Raw genomic sequence first — 18991 nt, 5'->3', positions numbered from 1 at the left:
AGTAGTAGTAGTTACAGTTGTAGTTATAGTAGCAGTAATAGCAATAGTCGTAGTAGTAGTTACAGCAGCAGCAGTAGTAATAGTAATAGTCATAACAGCAGTAGTAGAGGTAGTAAAAATAGTAGTAGTAGCGAATCTAGTAGTAGTAGTAGTGGTAGTAGTAGTATTGTACTTTTTTGAGTAAACTGAGTAGTATTTTTCTTGTCCTGTAGTTGTTACTGAATACTGAATACATTTGTAGAAACACCAGGCTTCAGGGAACTCCTGCAAGATATCACATAGTACTTGAAACCGCAGTAGCCACTGGAGGCAGTACACAATCACACAGACACACCTCCTTTGCACGAAAACTTCTAAAAAGGACTAGGAATAGTAGACAGTACTATTATAACAACAGAGTTAAAAAAAAAAAAAGTTCATTTAGTGTTTTGGCAGCAGCACTTCTTGTATTGTAATTTACTACATTATTAGCCATGCAACTGTACTTTTACTTGAGTACATATGGAACTCAAGTACCATCTGTACCATCTAAATAGTAGTAGTAGTTACAGCAGCAACAGTTGTAGTAGTAGTAGTTATAGCAGCAGTAATAGGAGCAGTAGTAGTAGTAGTTACAGCAGCAGCATTAGTAATAGTAGTAGTTATAGCAGCAGTAATAGCAGTAGTAGTAGTAGTTATAGTAGTAGTAATAGGAGTAGTAGTAGTTACAGCAATTTACTACATTATTAGCCATGTGACTGTACTTTTACTTGAGTACAAATGGAACTCAAGTACCATCTGACCCGAGCCTGTAAGGTACTCTTTCCACCATTGCTCATAATCAAAGCCCTTTCAGAACCATGTGCAAAATGAATCACAAATGGAGAGGACATAAAATCCATTTCCAGTGGTGTTCGAGCAGAGGTGGGAAGAGAAGCCAAAAATTTTACTTAGTAAGAGTAAGGTTACTTCAAAATAATATTACTGAAGTAGAAGTACAAAGAAGTGGCCCAAGTAATTACAAGTAAGAGTAAAAAAGGGAAACTACTACTCAGTTGAGAGGAACATAAAGAGAACTGTTGGGACATAACATCTGCTTTATAATTTAAGTTAATGTTAAGTGGAAAAACAAAACATTAAAAAATGCACAAAATCTGGTGTTTTTAAGGACAGACACAATGAGACAAACTAAATCAGATCTGAAGGAGCTGCAAGAAACACAAATGTTCAGACTTACTCACAGTGGGAAGAGGCAGCACAACTTTTACTCAAGTAAAAGTATAATGCCAGAAAAGTACAATTTCTTTAAAAAGTTACACAAGTAAATGAGTTCTGCCTCCCTTTGGTACCTAAGTACATTATTAGTCATGTAAGTGTACTTTTACTTGTACACATTTTCAGTATTCTTTCCACCACTGCCTATAATAAAATGTTTCCTTGTGCAAAATGGTTCAAAAATGGAGAGTGCATAAAATCCTCTTCCGAGTGTTTTGAGCCAGAGTTCTGATCAGAAATGCTTCAGGGTTTGTGTGTTAAACATGTGTGTGAAACAAAACACAACTCCAGTTATGTTTTTAATGAGGAAACAAGATTATAACATAGATCAGAGTGTAATATGGGCCCTTTAGTATCTAGAGGGATGCGCCCTGCCAAACTCAAAACTAATTCTTTCATATTAGCAGCAAACATAAAACATGATGATCCAAACAGACCTGGAGTTTAAAACATCTGTGTACTTTGGAGAACATAAGCCTTTCACTGCTAACATAAAGAGTGTAGTGAGACTGTTGATGTGTGTGTGGTATTGTGTGTGAGTTCAGGAGTGCAGCGACGCGGCTGAGCTCGGTCACAGCTGTGCAGTGTCTGGAGACAAAGCGTTACAGCGGGAGGCGGAGTCTGTGTGCCATCGACTGCTGGAGGAGCCCTTCACCCACTGCCACTCCAGAGTAAGCCTTCAGTTATGCCATATCTGACCCTATACCACTGCAGCACCATAAGATTATACTTACCCTATATCTAAGCTAGGGTGACTATATTTCCATTTGTGAAAACCTGGACACCTTAATGGGGGTGGGGCCTCGACATTGAGCTACTCTCACCTCGCAACTTGTGCACATGGCCTCCCACTTGTCCCGACCGGGCCAGAAATAGAAAAAATTCTTGTACAAGTCAATGTTAAATGCGCATTTGTACTTCGGCACGTTGCAGACTGACCGACCTGTTTGTGTCTGCTCGCTCCTTCTGATGCACAGAGATCCAGTGTTGGGAAGGTTACTTTTAAGATGTATTCCCCTACAGATTACAGATTACATACCCCAAAATGTAGTTTGTAACGTAATCCATTAAATGACTTAAAGTGAGTAACATAATCTGATTACTTTGGATTACTTGATTTGCTGTACAGAAGCAAAAACGAGGATATTCTAACATAAGACTTTACTTAACCGTACTAAAAATATTATTGATAGAAGACAAGGAGACCCGTCCACGCAGAATGATTTAGTCCTGTTAAATCCTGTTTTAGACCTGTTTAGACCTGGGTTTAGACCTGGTTTTAGTTCTGCTTTCGTCTTGGTTTAGACCTAGTTTAGACCTGATTTTAGACCTGGTTTAGTCCTGGTTTAGTCCTGGTTTAGACCTGGTTTAATGCTGGTTTATACTTGGTTTTAGTTCTACTTTAGTCTTGGTTTAGACCTGGTTTAGACCTGATTTAGAGCTGGTTTAGACCTGGTTTAGTGTCCGGTGATGAGTAGAATTACCGGAATAAAAAAAAAAAAAAAGGGATATAGCCCGAAATGTGAAAACAGGAAAATACCGCTGTGTAATCCATTTATTTCAACAAAGTAACTGTAACCCAATTACCACTCAGTGAAACAGTAACTGTAACTGAACAGTTACTCATAATTTGTACTCTGATTACGTAACTCTGGTACATGTAATCTGTTACTCCCCAACACTGCAGAGAGCTACGAGAGACGCACAGGCCCCAATGAACGATAATGAAAACCCGGACATTCCCATCACTAAAAAAAACAAAAAAAACTCGGACGCCCAGGACAGGACGCAAAAAACAGACATGTCCGAGGAAAAACAGACGTTTGATCACCCTAATCTAAGCCTACACCTAACCCTGCCACTCCAGAGCAAGTCTACAACTACCCTACTAGTATATCTAAGCCTACACCTAAACCCAACACTACTGCCGCTCCACAGTAAGCCTACAAATATGCTAGATATAAGCCTTCACCAACTGCCACTCCAGGGTAAGTGAACAGTTACTCTATATCCAGCCCTACACAACCGTCACTCTAGGGTAAGTCTTCAATTACCCTACATCTAACCCTACTCCACTGCCACTCCAGAGATGTACTGTGCTTGTGTCTGAGAAACAAGTCCACTGACGTTGCTGTAAACGTCATCACTACAAAGAGACATGAAGTTCTCGGCACTTCCTGTGGATCATTGCACATAACTCTAGCAAGCAGTTTTTTCTTTGTACCAAAATTATTATAGAGTGCTGAAAATAAGATTGTAGAATGAATTAAGTACAGAGCATCGGGCATGTGCTGGCGGTGGTGAAAAAAAGGATAGATTGGAGCAATGACGTCTTGAATACAGGACGATAAAGATTATACAGTAAATAAGAAGGGGAAATAACTATAACATGGTTAAAAGCATTAAAAAGTCAGTTTTGCTAAAGTCTACTTTAAGCCTACGACCACCCCATATGTAACCATACATGATTATACGACAGACCCTCCAGCATAAGCCTACAGCCACCCTATACCTAACCCCACACCATAAAACCACTGCTACTAGAGAGTACGACTACAACCACCTTAAACCTAATCACATCGAACAAACACCTGTGTGCACACACACATACACATACACACACACACCTATGCACACACATTACCCCACATCACATAAACATTACCCACATTCTAGCAGTACTCCATGGCCTCTCCTTTATGAGCGCAGTATAAGTCAGTCATTTACATGTTTATATTGCTAACACGCTCCAAAGAACAATAGGCCCATACAGTGTTCAGCATTTCTTCATAAATGTTTGGAGAACATATTTTCATGTGCCAAGAACTGGAGAGGCTGGCCACTGAAAAAGACATTTTAAAATGGAGTTTTTTAATGATGTTACCTTATGTAATACTATTCAGAATCGACATAGACTAATAGAAAACAGGTTACTATTAAGCCTGGCTATTGCTAAAAACTACTTAATAGGCCTACTATTTAACTTTGCTTAAGTTGCTATCGGAGCATCTGTTTTACATTGACTTGGTCAGTGGTTCTGACCCCCATAACAACAAAGATTGGAATTTGCAATCTCCAAACACAAAAATAGGCTACTCGCAAAAAGATAATTTTTTTTTTTTGATATTATACTTAGCTACATTTATTCAGTAGAGGAACAAATAGGAATCTACATTTCCCACTGCATTTAAAAGATGTAAAGCTAAAGCTAAGACAGAAAGGTTTAAGAACCACTGGGCTAGATTATATTTATCAGAAATATACAGCGCTATCAAATATATATGTAATTTTGATACATTTGAAATGTAGACTGTGCAAAAGCTGCAGATAAAATGTGATATACAGAAGTGTTGTGTTCCAGGTGGATCCAGCGGCGTACATAGATACATGTCTGTACCTGTTCTGCAGCCTGGGCCCTGCAGACAGACAGACTGCTGTGTGTGACACTGTGGCCAGTTACACCAGAGAGTGTGCCCAGCAGCATGTGCTCCTCACCTGGAGGAGCAGAGACTTCTGTGGTGAGTAAGACGACTGGAACAGGACTGGAAGAACACAAGGGGATCAAAATTACACTTTTAATACAAACAGGAAATGTTGTATTGAAACTCTTTAGTTAGACTGCTACATATATACTTTAAAATACATGTGCCACTTACAAATGTGCAGTGTTGTTTAAAAAAAAAAAAGCAAAAAAGAAAAGAAGATAATAAAGTTGAATGAAAGCACATTATTGTAAGTAAATGTTGAGTGGGGGACGGTAGAGCAGACTGCAGGTGTGGACAGACAGGAGCGGGCATATTTCCTGAGTCCACCTAAACGCACCAGAGTTCATGAAGCTCATCAACACCTGCCTGTTATAGAGCTGATTAAAGTCTGTATTATGTATTAGCTATGTTTAGCTACTGTGTTATTAGCAGTACCACTGGGATTATCCGTAGGCCTATATATTCTAATAGTTTTGTAAGTTTTGTAGTTACTTTACTAGTGTAAGGCCACAGAAATCACTGGTGTAAGGCTAGCATGAGCAAAAAACAAGCTAGGCTAAAGGAATGTAGCTCCAGTTTGAAAGGCTCAGTCCTTGTGAGTGAACTACTACAATTGTAATGTAAGTATAGAAAACTGAACACTTTCATTGTATGTTAAGTTAATAACAGGAACACTTTGTCTTGGCTTTTCATGCATCTTCTTCTGGAAACTGTGGAAAATCATGTGTCATTATAACATGAATTCTCTTTTACACCGCCTATAGTTAAACATATTTCGGGTATTTATTTTTACTTGCTTTCATACTTGTGTTGCAGCTCGTGTATGTCCTCGTGGGCAGGTCTTCTCTGACTGCGTGTCCTCGTGTCCCCCCACCTGTGCGTCCCCTCCTCTGGGACAGTGCAGAGAGGAGTGTGTGGGGGGCTGTGAGTGTCCCCCAGGACTGCACCTGCACCAGGGCCAGTGTCTACAGAGAGACCAGTGCCCCTGCTTCCACCGCAGACAGACATACCAGCCCGGGGAGCACATCCAGCAGAGATGCAACACCTGGTGAGGGTCTTTAAGAGTGAAACTATGATGATGAGGATTTATAGAGGAGAGTACGCCACCCAACCTCGCTCATACCAGACGGATACGTGTGCCACTCTGAACTGAGTTCTACACATGATCAATCTGGAGCGACTCTGACTGAATGTGATTGGGAAAAAGCAAAACATCATGACAATCATTTAATTCTGTTTGGTCGAAGTGTCACAATGGTGGAAGAAACCAAAAAATTGAAATGCAATCAAATTCAGTTGAGAATAAAGCATAGACATGTTCCTGTCAACAAATGCACAAAGCTCTGCATGTTTTTCACAAACTAATTGCTCCATATTGATGCTAAATTTGTCTGAAGTGCGTCTATTGGCATTACTAATTGTTTTGGTTCATTTGGGCACTTCGCCTTTGGCTTCCACAAAACCTGTGTGCTGTGACGTGATGATCCGCCTGCTACTGGGTGAATTTAAGCGGGACAGTGGGAGCATGTGAACTCACAAATATCACAAGAATACATGTTGCTGTACAAGGCCATCTGCTTTTCTCCATGGAGATGTTATTGCTTTGCCTGGAACGTTACAAAGCATGTCATTAAACTTGTCTCCATGAAGAGCAGCAGGTGACACCGACAACACATTAAGCATAGAAACAGGTGGTGGAACAGAATCCCCTCCCCCACCAGAGAGGTTATGTAATGCAACTTTAATGACTCATATTTTATTCTTCTTGTATATCACTAATATATTTTATTTAGCTGTTACATAAATGTGATCAATTAATTAACATAATATTTGTACTTATTTCCAGTGTGTGCCAAGCAGGCCAGTGGCAGTGCACAACAGAAAAGTGCTCTGCTCAGTGCAGCCTGCTCGGGGCGCTCCAGGTCACCACATTTGACAAGAAGAGATACTCACTCCAGGGAGGGGACTGTGCGTTCACCGCTGTGGAGGTACACTGCACCTGCATATGTAGTTCAAGTGTCATCATGCCAGGCCTTTTGAGAATCCTAATGGGTACAAGCGGTGTTCCAGTTTTCTGAGATTTAGAGAAGCAAAAATAGTTACACCACTTTGAACTGACTTATGACAAAACCAAGTAAATGTATTCTCAAAGCTTTTACAAAGAGAACAAAACATCTAAACTATAGCTGTAATTTAATTGTGGCTTTTTATCACTAACTTTGTCTTAATAATATGAAAAACAGAACTATACATGTTCTAATTGTAATTATTCACTGCCATGAGTTTATTAGCGCTTGTTACAACTTTCGAGACCCAAGTGGAGATTTGCCGTCACGGTAAAACAACAACTAGCATGCTAACGCACTTCCTGATCATCGGACCAAAAAAACCTTGACACACAACAGATTTTTTGACCTCAAGAGCTGCTTATACAATACATCTGTACTGGGAAAAGACTTTTTTTTTCTCAAATACATGGGAACGATTGGATAAGCTATATTTTTGCGTGGTCTTAGCAACACCACTAAAATGAAATTTTTGTAATATTTTGGCAATTATAGGACACATCTTCATTCATTCTTTCCTAACTCATGTTTCCCTCACCCCGTCTAGACTCGTGACCCATGATTTGTTTGTTCAGGACTTTGTCGACAGGAAGCTGGTGGTGAGAGTGCGCACGGAGGACTGCAGAGGAGGGGGGCGGGGCTGTCTGATGGAGCTGTCAATCACTGCTCTGCGCACCACCGTCACCATCACACACTCAGGTAAGATATTATGGCTCCACATTGTAGTAATATGTCTTATCTAAAATCAAAACACTAGTGGTTACAACATTGATGCTGTATTAAATGTGCACTATGTAACTTTTCTGGTGGAGGGTCTGTCACTTGCTTGTCTCTGTGGAAATGTTTTTGTTTCGACTGAAATATTCCACAACATGGCATGGAAATGATCAGTCTCCATGGAGAACCACCACCAGGCCAAGTTACAGGTCGGGGCCTCATTTATAAAAAACTGCACAGGAGTTGTTGTAAGGTAGTGCGTACGCCTAGTAGCTACGACAGGCGTGTGCAAGAGTTCCCCATTACACAAAAATGTAGGGAATATTTTGGTTCGGGCAGTAGGCTTCGTGTTGTCCGCAGACTCAGGTCATTCTGGCGCTCAGTGCGTAAAGACTAAAGTAAAAGTGTTAAAGTTGCGTTCATTAAATCAAAGCCTGGCTCCTGCTGCATCCAAGGGAAGAGTTTTTGTCTCAGGTCGGGTCATTGTTTCGTCCTCTGTGTTGGTCACAGACTGTGTTCTATAGAAGTCTATGGTCGTGGTGTGGACTGTGGGAGACTCTGCGCTACACCGTATCCGGGAACATGGCCGCGCTCGTGCACGAGTTTCAAATGTATAATATTGTGGAGAATAATGAGTGGAACAGCCCTTCTCCGTGTTTTGTTGAACCAAACATTTAAATGGGCAAATCTGAAGGTAATTCTTCTATATACGTGGATTTTCTGATCAAACACTTCCTCAAACTCTGTTCACTTCTGCTTCTCTCCACGAGTGTCGTTTTTTCCCCGTGTCTCCAGACTTTGCGTAGAACTTACAGGAGGTCCCGAGTTGGCGTAGCGTTAAGCAAAGAGCCACGCCTTAGTCGAGTTTTATAAATACCGCGGTTGGCGTAGGAAGCGCGCACGCATGGATTTTTGCGTAAGCAAGCTTTATAAATGAGGCCCCAGATTGACTCTGCAGAGAAATTTTAAGAAATTTAAACAATAGAAATACTCATAATATCAAAAAAATCATACATGTAGGGTTAAAATATATAATATCACATAGCCACTTTTCAAAAAATACATAACTGTCAATCCAGTTCTTGTTATGGTGAATACTGCTCTGAGAGACTTTCCCATTCTTTGCACTTCTTGTAACAGTTGTGTATTTCCAGGCACAGTGACAGTGAATGGGCACAGAGAGCTGCTGCCCGTGGTGACTGGAGACCTGGTGGTGCAGAGGGCCTCCTCGTCCTTCGTCCTGGTCCAAACTTTTGGGGCCCAGCTGCTGTGGCACCTGGAGGGACCCCTGGCCCTCATCACTCTACAGCCAGGCTTTGCACACAAGGTGAGCATTACCTGTCAGTCTCTTTAAAATATTACTTTTATTTTTGAGTCATGTGACATTCAGTAGTTTAACAGCTGTCTCAAAATGGTTTACCCTTAAAGGCGCTGTACTTGATTTTGACTGTGAATGTGAAAAACAGAAATAGCTCCTTTTAAACAATTTGCAGTGGTCCAGAATTATTCCTCACTCACCTCATGCATTCCGTGCATCCTAATTATTCACAACAATTTGTTTAAATGTGCTTTTCACAACTTCCAAAGGCAGTGAACTTTTGCTGTCATGTTAGTGATACAACAACTAGTATGCAAACTACATATGTCCTTTTTCTCTGACAATAATCTATACAAAGCATAAACTGTATAAATTAAAGGACATAGCTGACACACTAGCTGCCGCGTTCCAAATAGAAAATGAGCATGTGAGCACTTCTGCATCCATCAACTCATCATTTTGTTCTTAAAGTTGTCATATTAAACCACTCTACATGATCATGGTGTTTTTGTACATTCCTATTCCAAATATGGAACTCACCTCTAAATTTGCAGCTATAACTGCGAGCTTTGGTAAAAATGTCATACTCTAGATATTCAACTGTTGAGAAAGTCTTGTTCTAATGTTCAGACCTTGTGTAGAAATACAGTTGTATACAGGAGTGTGATTTAGAATGCAGTGAGTCTGTGTAACTTCTGTGTTGTAGGTCCGTGGTCTGTGTGGCACTCTGACATGGACACAGGATGATGATTTCACCACTCCAGAGGGCGATGTGGAGAGCAGCGTCTCGTCTTTCGCAGAAAAGTTCACCACAGGGCACTGCAGGGGCCCCACAGGAGGGGCCCCAGACCCCTGCACCACCTACACCCAGAGGAGACACTACGCAGAGGCCCTGTGCTCTGTCATACACAGCCAGCTTTTCCAGGTAATGGTTTGATTTTTTATTTTTTTATTTTGGAGTCCAGTAAAATATAAAAATTACCATAAGAGTTTTATTGTGTTATTACACAGTTGCACAGTTTGGAACCTACAATTTGTGTTGAAAGTACATGCTAAAATTGAGTACTTTGGACTACTTTTGATATTTATTCCTAAATCATTCTAATTAGAGTTATGCCAGTATTACTCAATCACTTGAACATAATCTGATATTGATACTGATACTGTGCAAATATATTGGTGTACCCTTAATTGTAATGTAACTTACTTGGCACACAGTTTTATTTCAAATAGGGCCGGGCACGTTAACGCGTTAACTTTGCGTTAACTAATTAAGTCATTAACGACGGCAATTATTTTAACGCCGTTAACGCAGTTTTTATTATTTATTTATTTATTTTATTGTAAACGTCTGTTTCTCACTGGCTTTTATTTTGATAAAGTCCACCGCAAGCGTTTCTTTAAGTTTGACGTCTTTTCTTTACACTTTTTTAACTTTTTTCTGACCATGTGAGGTGCAACGTGCCCGAGCCTCCACAGGCCCGGCCGCGGGTTCGGCCGCGGGCTCAGCCGCGGGTTCAGCCGCAGGTTCAGCCGCGGGTTTGGCCGCGGGCTCAGCCGCGGGTTCAGCCGTGGGCACCGGCTCTGAGCTGAGCTTATTTCTTGAGTTCAGTGCTGGAGTAACTGATTTACCCAGATACCATTGGAAGAAAAAATGTGATTGGTCCATTTCCATTCCATTATATTAACCCTTTGTTTCCTAAGAAATATCAGTCCAAGTTTATAACACTGATGTAGAAATTATTACTAGTGTAGTGTTCATTACTCACAGCATAAAAAATATTCAATAAATATATTAGTAGTACAAACATCCATTCAGTATTTTTTCTTGAGCCTTCCCTGAATACCTTGAAGACTCTGAGGTTCCCCTGTGAAAGAAATGCTGTTTGCACAACAAATGTTTGGCTCTTTCATTTCCATTTCCAATAAAAGAGCGCTATACTCTACTTTTTAATTCATTAATTGGTTTTGCGTATAACATGCAATTAATCGTGATTAATCACGATTAATCGCTCGAACTCATGCGATTAATCGCGATTAAAATTTTTTTATTTTTGCCCAGCACTAATTTCAAACTATGTAAACTGTATTGAAATCAGGCAGAAAGATTCCATTACATGTTTGTTAAACTAGTACATTTTCACCTCCAAATGAAACTATCATTACTAATACTTTTGATCAGTTAAGGTTGATTGCAAGTGTGTTCTGAAAATCAGTTTCTTTCTTCCCTGCGCCCTGAGCAGAAGTGTCATGATGTGGTGGAGAGGGAGCCATACTTCCGCCTGTGTCTGTCTGAGGTGTGTGGCTGTGGCCCCACAGAGTCATGCCACTGCACTGTGCTGACCGCATACACCCAACACTGTGCCCAAGAGGGGGCGCAAGTGCACTGGAGGAACCACACCTTCTGCTGTAAGTCAATGAGAAATGTTTACTGTACTGACAGAAATGCATGCATTTATGAACATAGTTTATGAACAAATTAGGACTTTAAATTAATCTAGGTGCTGCCAGGGGCTGGAGGGGGTCCGGTTTGGGGACCACAGGATCTCGCTTCTGCTGTTTGCAGATAATGTTGTCCTGATGGCTTCATCAAACCAGGACCTGCAACGTGCTCTGGGGCGGTTTGTGGCCGAGTGAAGCAGCTGGGATGAAAATCAGCTCTGCCAAATCCGAGGCCATGGTTCTCAGAAAAACGTGGCTTGCCCTTTCCAGCTGGAGAGTGCCTGCCTCAAGAGGAGGAGTTCAAGTATTTCAGGGTCTTAATCATGAGTGAGGGGAGGACGGAGCATGAGACGCGGTTGCTGTATCAGACCATTCTGATGAAGACGGAGCTGAGCCAAAAGGCAAAGCTCTCAATTTACCATCAATCTCTGTTTCTCCCCTCAACTTTGGTCATGTGTTTTTGGATACTGACCGAAAGACAGATACTGAACTGGGCACTTCCTTAGAGATATTGTGAGGAGCTCAGTCACACGGGAGGAGTTGGAGTAGAGCTGCTGCTCCTCCACGTGGAGTGGAGCCAGCTGAGGGGAGGGCATATGTTCCAGATGCCTCCTGGTCACCTCCCCTGGGAGGGGTTCCGGGCATGTCCCAGTGGGAGGATCCCCCAGGGAAGACCCAGGACATGCTGGAGGGACTAATAATTCAAGTTAATAAAATTAACCTATTTCAGTCTAGTCAGTCAATTCCCTGTAAAATGGTAACAGAAACTGACTGATGTTAAACTGACTGCTGCTGTTGTTGTTGTGTCCAGCGGCGCAGTGCTCGGGGGGTCAGGTGTATCAGGAGTGTGGCCGTGCCTGTGGGAGCTCGTGTTCAGACCTGCACAGAGACTGGAGCTGTGGCGCAGACAGCAGTGGACTGAACACCAGGTTGTGTGTGCCTGGCTGCCAGTGTCCCCCTGGCCTGCTCCAGGACCACCAGGGCCAGTGTGTGCCCCCACCATGTGCCCCTGTGTGCAAGGGGACAAGACATACCTCCCAGGAGCCCACATCCACAACAACTGCAACACCTGGTAAGACCACAGTAACACGGAAATCTATTATTCACTTTCATTCACTCATTAGCATTCTCAGTTCAAGCCAGGAAGAGTTTAAAATTGAACTAAACACCTAAATAATAGGCTGTGTCTCAATTATTTTTCCTCGCTTCCTTCTCCTTGATTCCTCTCCTCGATCCTCCATTTTTCAGCTGTCAATCAAATTAAGTGGCGCCTCAAAGACAACCACGGAATGAAGTAGCAGACATCAGAGAAAAGAATCAAACTTTAATTATCTCAGTGAGGAGTTTAGATCCTCTCTCCTCCCCGTGTCTCCTGTGTGCACGGGACTTCCTCATCCATTTCCTGCAGAATCGAGGAGAAGAATCAAGGAGAAGGAAGCGAGGAAAGAGAAATGAGACACGGCCATAGTATGATTAGTCTAACAGGTATCCACACTTCAAACTCCGCTCCTGCAGACAGGTGTTTGTATCAGAAACACCTGGCTGTACCTGTCACCTCTGTGATGTCACTAACTACTTGAAATTGTGCACAGAAGGCAGCACAGACTTAAATGTAGGCGTCTTTGACCAGAATGCTGTAAATATACCTAGTTTTCACTAAAGTTAATAAAACACGATTAAGAACAGTAGACAATGCAAAACTATATGGATACGAGATGGCTATGTCTAATGCCATAGTGTGAAACATTCCAGGCAAAGCATTACTATTTCCATGGAGAGTAGCTGGTGGCATACTGACCCTATCCCAGTGTTCAATGATTAAAGAAATGTGATATGTATTTTTAATGACTCGTTTAGTCCAGAACAAGATTAGATCCGAATCTTTTCATGTTTTCCTGGTACCCCATATACTGTATCTTTCCTTGTAGTGTCCACTGCCCTTTGATTGTTATCACAGCTTTATAAATGATTTGTAGTACACTGACTCCATTGCTCGTTCAGCACGTGCACTACAGACTGGACAGGTGGTGTGAGAGATCTGATGAAATCACTCTATAGTCCTGCATGCTGCATCAGGATAGGTTGATTTCATTGCATCTCTTCATCACATAACTACAGTGCATATTTATTTGTATGTATTTTTATGTATATATGTATCCATATGCAATGTCAGTTAGAGCTGGGGTGTTGAAATCAAAGAATCGGGTGCATTTCATGTGCTGTTGTAAAGGGCCTATAGTTTCAAATGAAGGTGCACATGTTTGGACCTGTTCTCTGTAAATACTGGGTCTATCCACATGACACAAAGCTGACACATGCTTTTATGTCCTATCTGTCAAATAAACCAAGGCAAAATAAGAATAAAACCACTGTACTCATGTTACAACATGCATGAGAGCTGTTGATATAACTACATAACAGGCATGGGAAGATATTGAAATTTAGTGTCACAATTATCATGGGTAAAATAATTGCAATTAACAATTATATCACGATAATTACTAAGTTGCTGACAATTTAAAATGTTATGGATATGAATCACTATAATTTTAATGTTATGAATAACTCCACTTTAATAATTGTGCTTCTAGTGGAGATCTAGTCAGGCTGGCGCCACCTGGTACCTCCGCTCAATTTAATTTCTCTCAAGTGACTAGGTCAGGAATCAGAATACACTAGATCAGGGGTGTCAAACTCATTTTGATCCGGGGGCCGTATCCAACCTACTTTGATCCCAAAGTGGCCGGATCAGAAAACTCATGTCAACTCATGTCATATAAACCCCCCCAAAAATAACAATAAGTTCAGATATTTGTGCAGAGAAACACAAATCTACTACAGAAATCTTTTTGAATTGATGAACTCAACACAATGTTTTAACATGAACTTGTTTAAAATTAACTTATAGAAATAGGAATAAGTAAATTTATGTTGTAAAATCCTGCCCTCGGCTCCACTTGTCTCATTTTTGACATTTTTCTGATGAGGGTGTCACGGTCAACAGTCAGAACGATCGTCCTTTAAGAGCGTTTGGAAAGAGACAAGTCTTCATTTGTGCTGCTCTGGTGGGAGGGGCCACACACAGAGACGCTGGAGACGCTGCTGTGATAAACACCGCAGAAAATTACCAATATTTTAATAAAAAATATAATTCAAATATTTTAGTAGAAAAATCAGCCAAGGGACAGATTAAAGGTTTTGAAGGGCTGATTCTGGCCCCCGGTCCGCATGTTTGACACCTGTGCACTAGATGGTTTGCAAGAACCCCAGAAGTGCAACTTCAGGCACCGGCCAGTCAGAGAAAAGCCATACATTTTGTGTTGGCAACGATTCCCAAGATCAAGAATTTAAAGCCTGAACAAAAAGAATGTTTTTTGAATTTTATAAAGGGAAAGACGTTTTTGCCTTTCTTCCCATCAGATTTGGGAAAAGCTTAATATACCAGTTATCCCCATTAGTGGCGCATTACATACATCACGACGTCTAGTGAACAAATTCTAATGCTGCAAAGTCAGATGCTTTCCATGAAGTGAAACCGGCTAATGAATCAGGCTAGTGGAGATCATGATGGATAAGGAGCTTTTTTTCTGCACATTCGGGTGATACACTGGTGATGATGTTTGGTGGCGATTTTCAGGAGGATTATATCAGATATCCCTCAAATGATTATTGCCGACCCTCGTTATCACTATAAACAATATTATTGTTTATTGTCCCATCCCTACTATGTAACTCAAGGCTAATAACAGAAAATCTCATCATTATCTGATTTCTGGAGTTATGTTCCATCTGATGTAAGTAAAGATTTCAATTATTTCTGTCTGAGGTTTTGACAAGGAAAATGATGCAAAAAGGGTAAAGTAATGCAGCAAAGACAAAAAATAAAGAGACAAGTTAAGTCAGATTTTTTTTTATAGAGCACATTTAAAAACAACCACAGTTGCCCAAAGTGCTGTACAAAGGTAATACACAGTGCTATATAATACATACAAAAACATAGTAAAGCTACTGCGCTGTCCAAGCATGAATAAGTAAAAGTCGTCAGCATAATGACCGGTACAAAGGTTACAAAAACACAAATGTCTATCAGTGTTCACCACGGTGTTTTTGATGATCCAATTTCATGTGCTGTAAACACAGATCAATCAGATTTAATGACTGGGTTATCTGATCATTATTTTCTCTGGTAGGGTAACAGTGCTCAGTGTCTCTGCTCTTTATATTTATATTCTTTATATATTATATTTTTGACCATTCTCTGCTTCCTTTGTCAGTGTGTGTGAGCAGGGTGCATTTAACTGCTCTCACAAGGTGTGTGAGAAGGTGAGCCAGTGTCCCGGGGCTCTGGTGTACTCTCCACGCTCATGTCTGCTGACCTGTTCCAGTCTGGACCCTCCATCAGGGCAGCAGGCCCAGTGCAGAGAGCCACTGTCTGGGTGTGTGTGTCCTCAGGGGACTGTGCTGCTGGTGAGGGCACATCTTGATTCTGATTATTTTGTACATAGTTTTCAAATCCATTTAAAATCTCCCACTGAAAAATGTGTTAAGAAATGCACCGCTCTGAACCCAACATAGTCCCAGTGTGGACTTGGTGTGGTCCTGTTTTATTTCATCCTGTTCTAGTCCAGGTTTAGTTAACGTCTCTGTGTGAAAAACATATTTATGCAAGTGTGAAAGCTCCACTAAAGCCATTTATTTACTGAATTCCAATTCGCTCTTCAATAGAAATAGAGAGAGGTCTTATATCACCACCTAGAGGCCAAAGCTCAAATTGCATCCTGGTGCAACGTTTGACATGACGTGCTGTGTTGAGGAAATTGTCTTTAATCTCATTTTTATGTTCATTGAGAGGACATTTATTTGTGGAAGATTATGAAAATCTAAATTGTCATTACATGCTTCACCAAAAATGTAATTTACCTTTTTAAACGCTCCTGTGGACTTGGTTATATAGAAAAAACATCTTGAGCACCAAAGGCTGGGATATCCAAACATAGGAGCAACATTTGAAATGGAGACCTAAGAAACCCTGTAGCTGCCCATTTTAAAGAAGGACAGCTCCATCCTCCCTCAAATATCCTGGGATAGAGCAGGTGAAGCTACCAAGAAGAGGAGGGGATATTAACAAGCTGCTCCTACAAAGAGACAGTATTTTTTCTGGCCCCTAGTGGACTGAATCAAGAATATGAAATTAAACACTTCTCATAATGATATATTCATTTCAAATATAATTGACTTGCCTGATGATGACATATGATTGATGGACTTGGGTAATGGCTTATGTTATATGATGTACAGTGTATGTTGTGTTATATATTGTGTTGTGTGGTCATGGGTCACTTTTGGATCGGCCAACCAGTCAGCGGGCAGAAGGTTTATATGGGAGTGGCACAGAGAGAACCATGACCTAACCAAGATCCACTGATCCAAACATTGTCATTCATTAAAAGTAGTTTGGGAGTAAGTGCAGCTTTGTCTCACTTTCTAAGGACATTGATTCGTTTCATAATGGGGGGATTCTAGTGCTGCATTTTAGAAAACCAAGAGAATCAAAAATCAGTATTAATAATTATATGAAAAAATGTATTTATGTCTAATCTAACACAACAATCAGAATGTAGAGCAAAATACAAGACAAGTGCTTACTCTGGATTGCTAAAGTGCATCATATGGCCAGAAGCTAAGGTGACTTCTGTATTCTGTACAGTTTTAGTTAGTTAGTTAGTTTATTTATTTAATGAGAAAGTGACAGTGCACAATTAACCTTAACAGGAGAGATGCTTTGTTCCCGGTTGTAGCACTAGAGTTAATTTCCACCTGTCGTCCCTGGGCAGGTTGATGTTATAGTTCATCAAATCAAGTCTTTATAATGATAGGAGCAGCATAACAATTCTGTATCCTCATTCACAAACAGTTCTCTCAGCATCTTAAAAACATCATCCTTATCAAAACTGTCATTCAATTCATTCACTCCAGAACATCTCACTCTCTCCAGACACGCATCAGTCCACATTATGGGCGCAGGTTTGGTTTGAAAGGAGCCACTTTTTCAGTTTGTACATGTGATCAGCTCAGTTGGAAACATACTGATGGATGGCAGTAAAGTTTTATTCTGTTACTGTATTGCACATGATTACCATAAGGCTAATGATACAAACACAGGGCTGCAGTAGTCAGTGGGCTCAGAGCATAAATGATAATAAAGTGAAAAGTCTGATTGTGTTGTAGGGTGACCAGTGTGTGCTCCCAGACGAGTGTCCCTGTCACCATAACGGGCGACTGTACTACGCCAATGACACCATCAGGAAAGACTGCAACAAGTGGTATCTTTTTTATTCTCATATACTACATAGTACAGATTACATAAGTATGATACAGTATGTCATTAATGTAATGTAACTCTGCCCCCTAGTGTGTGTCAGGCGCGTCGCTGGCACTGCACCCAGTTGCCCTGTTCTGGGGTGTGCGTCGCCACGGGAGATCCACACTACGTGACGTTTGATGGGCGCACGTTCTCCTTCCTAGGGGACTGTCAGTACGTGCTGGCCCGGGAGAGGAGTGGTCTGTTCACTGTGACAGCGGAGAACGTGCCGTGTGGAAGTACTGGAGTCACCTGCACCAAGTCTGTGACCCTGAGCCTGGGGAACACCGTCATACACCTGCTCCGAGGTAACTGGGATAGAGAATGGAAAAAGTCAGCTCTAGCTAAAAATATTGTTTGTTTGTTTTATTAGGGATGGGCTGATATGGATTTTTTTTCCATTTTTTTGTCCAATATTTGTCTTGCTGTTCTGCCCAATAAACTAATATTTATTTTACATGGATTTTAAGATATAAAAACCCATAGCAAGTCTCATAAATTTGTTCAAAAAATATCATTCAACTTTGTAAAAATAATGAATCACTTTTGCATGATTATGCAAACGTGTTTATAGCATTACTGCACTTCTGTTTCCTTTGTTGGTCATAAATGTTTTCATAAAGACACACTGATGCTCTGAGGACAAACTGAGACTGGCACACAGAAGAAATACAGGTGGCATATTGTTGTGTTTCAGATGACATCACAGCATTCTATAGGCCAGTATTAATTAATACAGATGGGGGCAGCTAAAATGATATTGTGTACAGTCAGTTCTTGAGTTGAATTAATATTTGGAAATACCAGGTTCAACATTTGTGAATTTATCTTTGGGATATTCTAGAATGTGGTGATGTCATACTTCCAGTTGGGGACAAGGGGCATTTTTTCCTTAATTAATTAATTAATTACATTGTACTTTGCCATGGAATATCGGAAAGACAAATTCACAAGTATGGAACCTCATCATTTCTGTTATTGACTAGACCCAAGTCCCTGCTGTACAACTGATTCTAGCTGCCCCCTGCCTGTATTAAATAATATTGCCCTATAAAATAATGTGATACATCACAGCATCAGATGACAATGTCATCAATACAATGTAATCAATACAATGTAATTAATACAATGTAATTAATAGGAAAAATTGTCCCCCTTCTGAGTGTACAAGTTTCTTATTTCAGTGCTAGTTTTAGTATTGATTAGTACGAGATCTTCGGCATTTTTTGCCCTAACAACATGAAATTTGGCACTGCACACACCACGCGTACCGTTAGAATGACACCCACCAAATTTGAGATCAGTCGGATGAGTGATTCCAGAGTTATGTGTGGAACAGACAAACAAA

The 18991-nt window shown here is 40.8% G+C and overlaps 1 protein-coding gene across 1 annotated transcript in view; it reads left to right on the top strand.

The window, feature by feature from the left end:
* Positions 1–18991, top strand: part of sspo (SCO-spondin) — a 120145-nt gene that overhangs the window by 19876 nt on the left and 81278 nt on the right. The window contains 13 exon segments of the mRNA XM_055150834.1: positions 1800–1925; positions 4616–4772; positions 5556–5787; positions 6586–6727; positions 7381–7504; positions 8677–8849; positions 9547–9765; positions 11084–11249; positions 12094–12276; positions 12279–12354; positions 15557–15749; positions 17511–17605; positions 17695–17951. Of these exon segments, the coding sequence (XP_055006809.1) occupies positions 1800–1925; positions 4616–4772; positions 5556–5787; positions 6586–6727; positions 7381–7504; positions 8677–8849; positions 9547–9765; positions 11084–11249; positions 12094–12276; positions 12279–12354; positions 15557–15749; positions 17511–17605; positions 17695–17951 (2143 nt within the window).

The sequence above is a fragment of the Boleophthalmus pectinirostris genome, unplaced genomic scaffold, assembly GCF_026225935.1.
Source record: "Boleophthalmus pectinirostris isolate CB_2022bp ecotype Guang Dong unplaced genomic scaffold, ASM2622593v1 HiC_scaffold_15, whole genome shotgun sequence".
Taxonomy (NCBI): Eukaryota; Metazoa; Chordata; class Actinopteri; order Gobiiformes; family Gobiidae; genus Boleophthalmus; species Boleophthalmus pectinirostris.
Note: the sequence above shows the minus strand (reverse complement) of the source record. Positions and strands in the feature narration are given on the sequence as shown.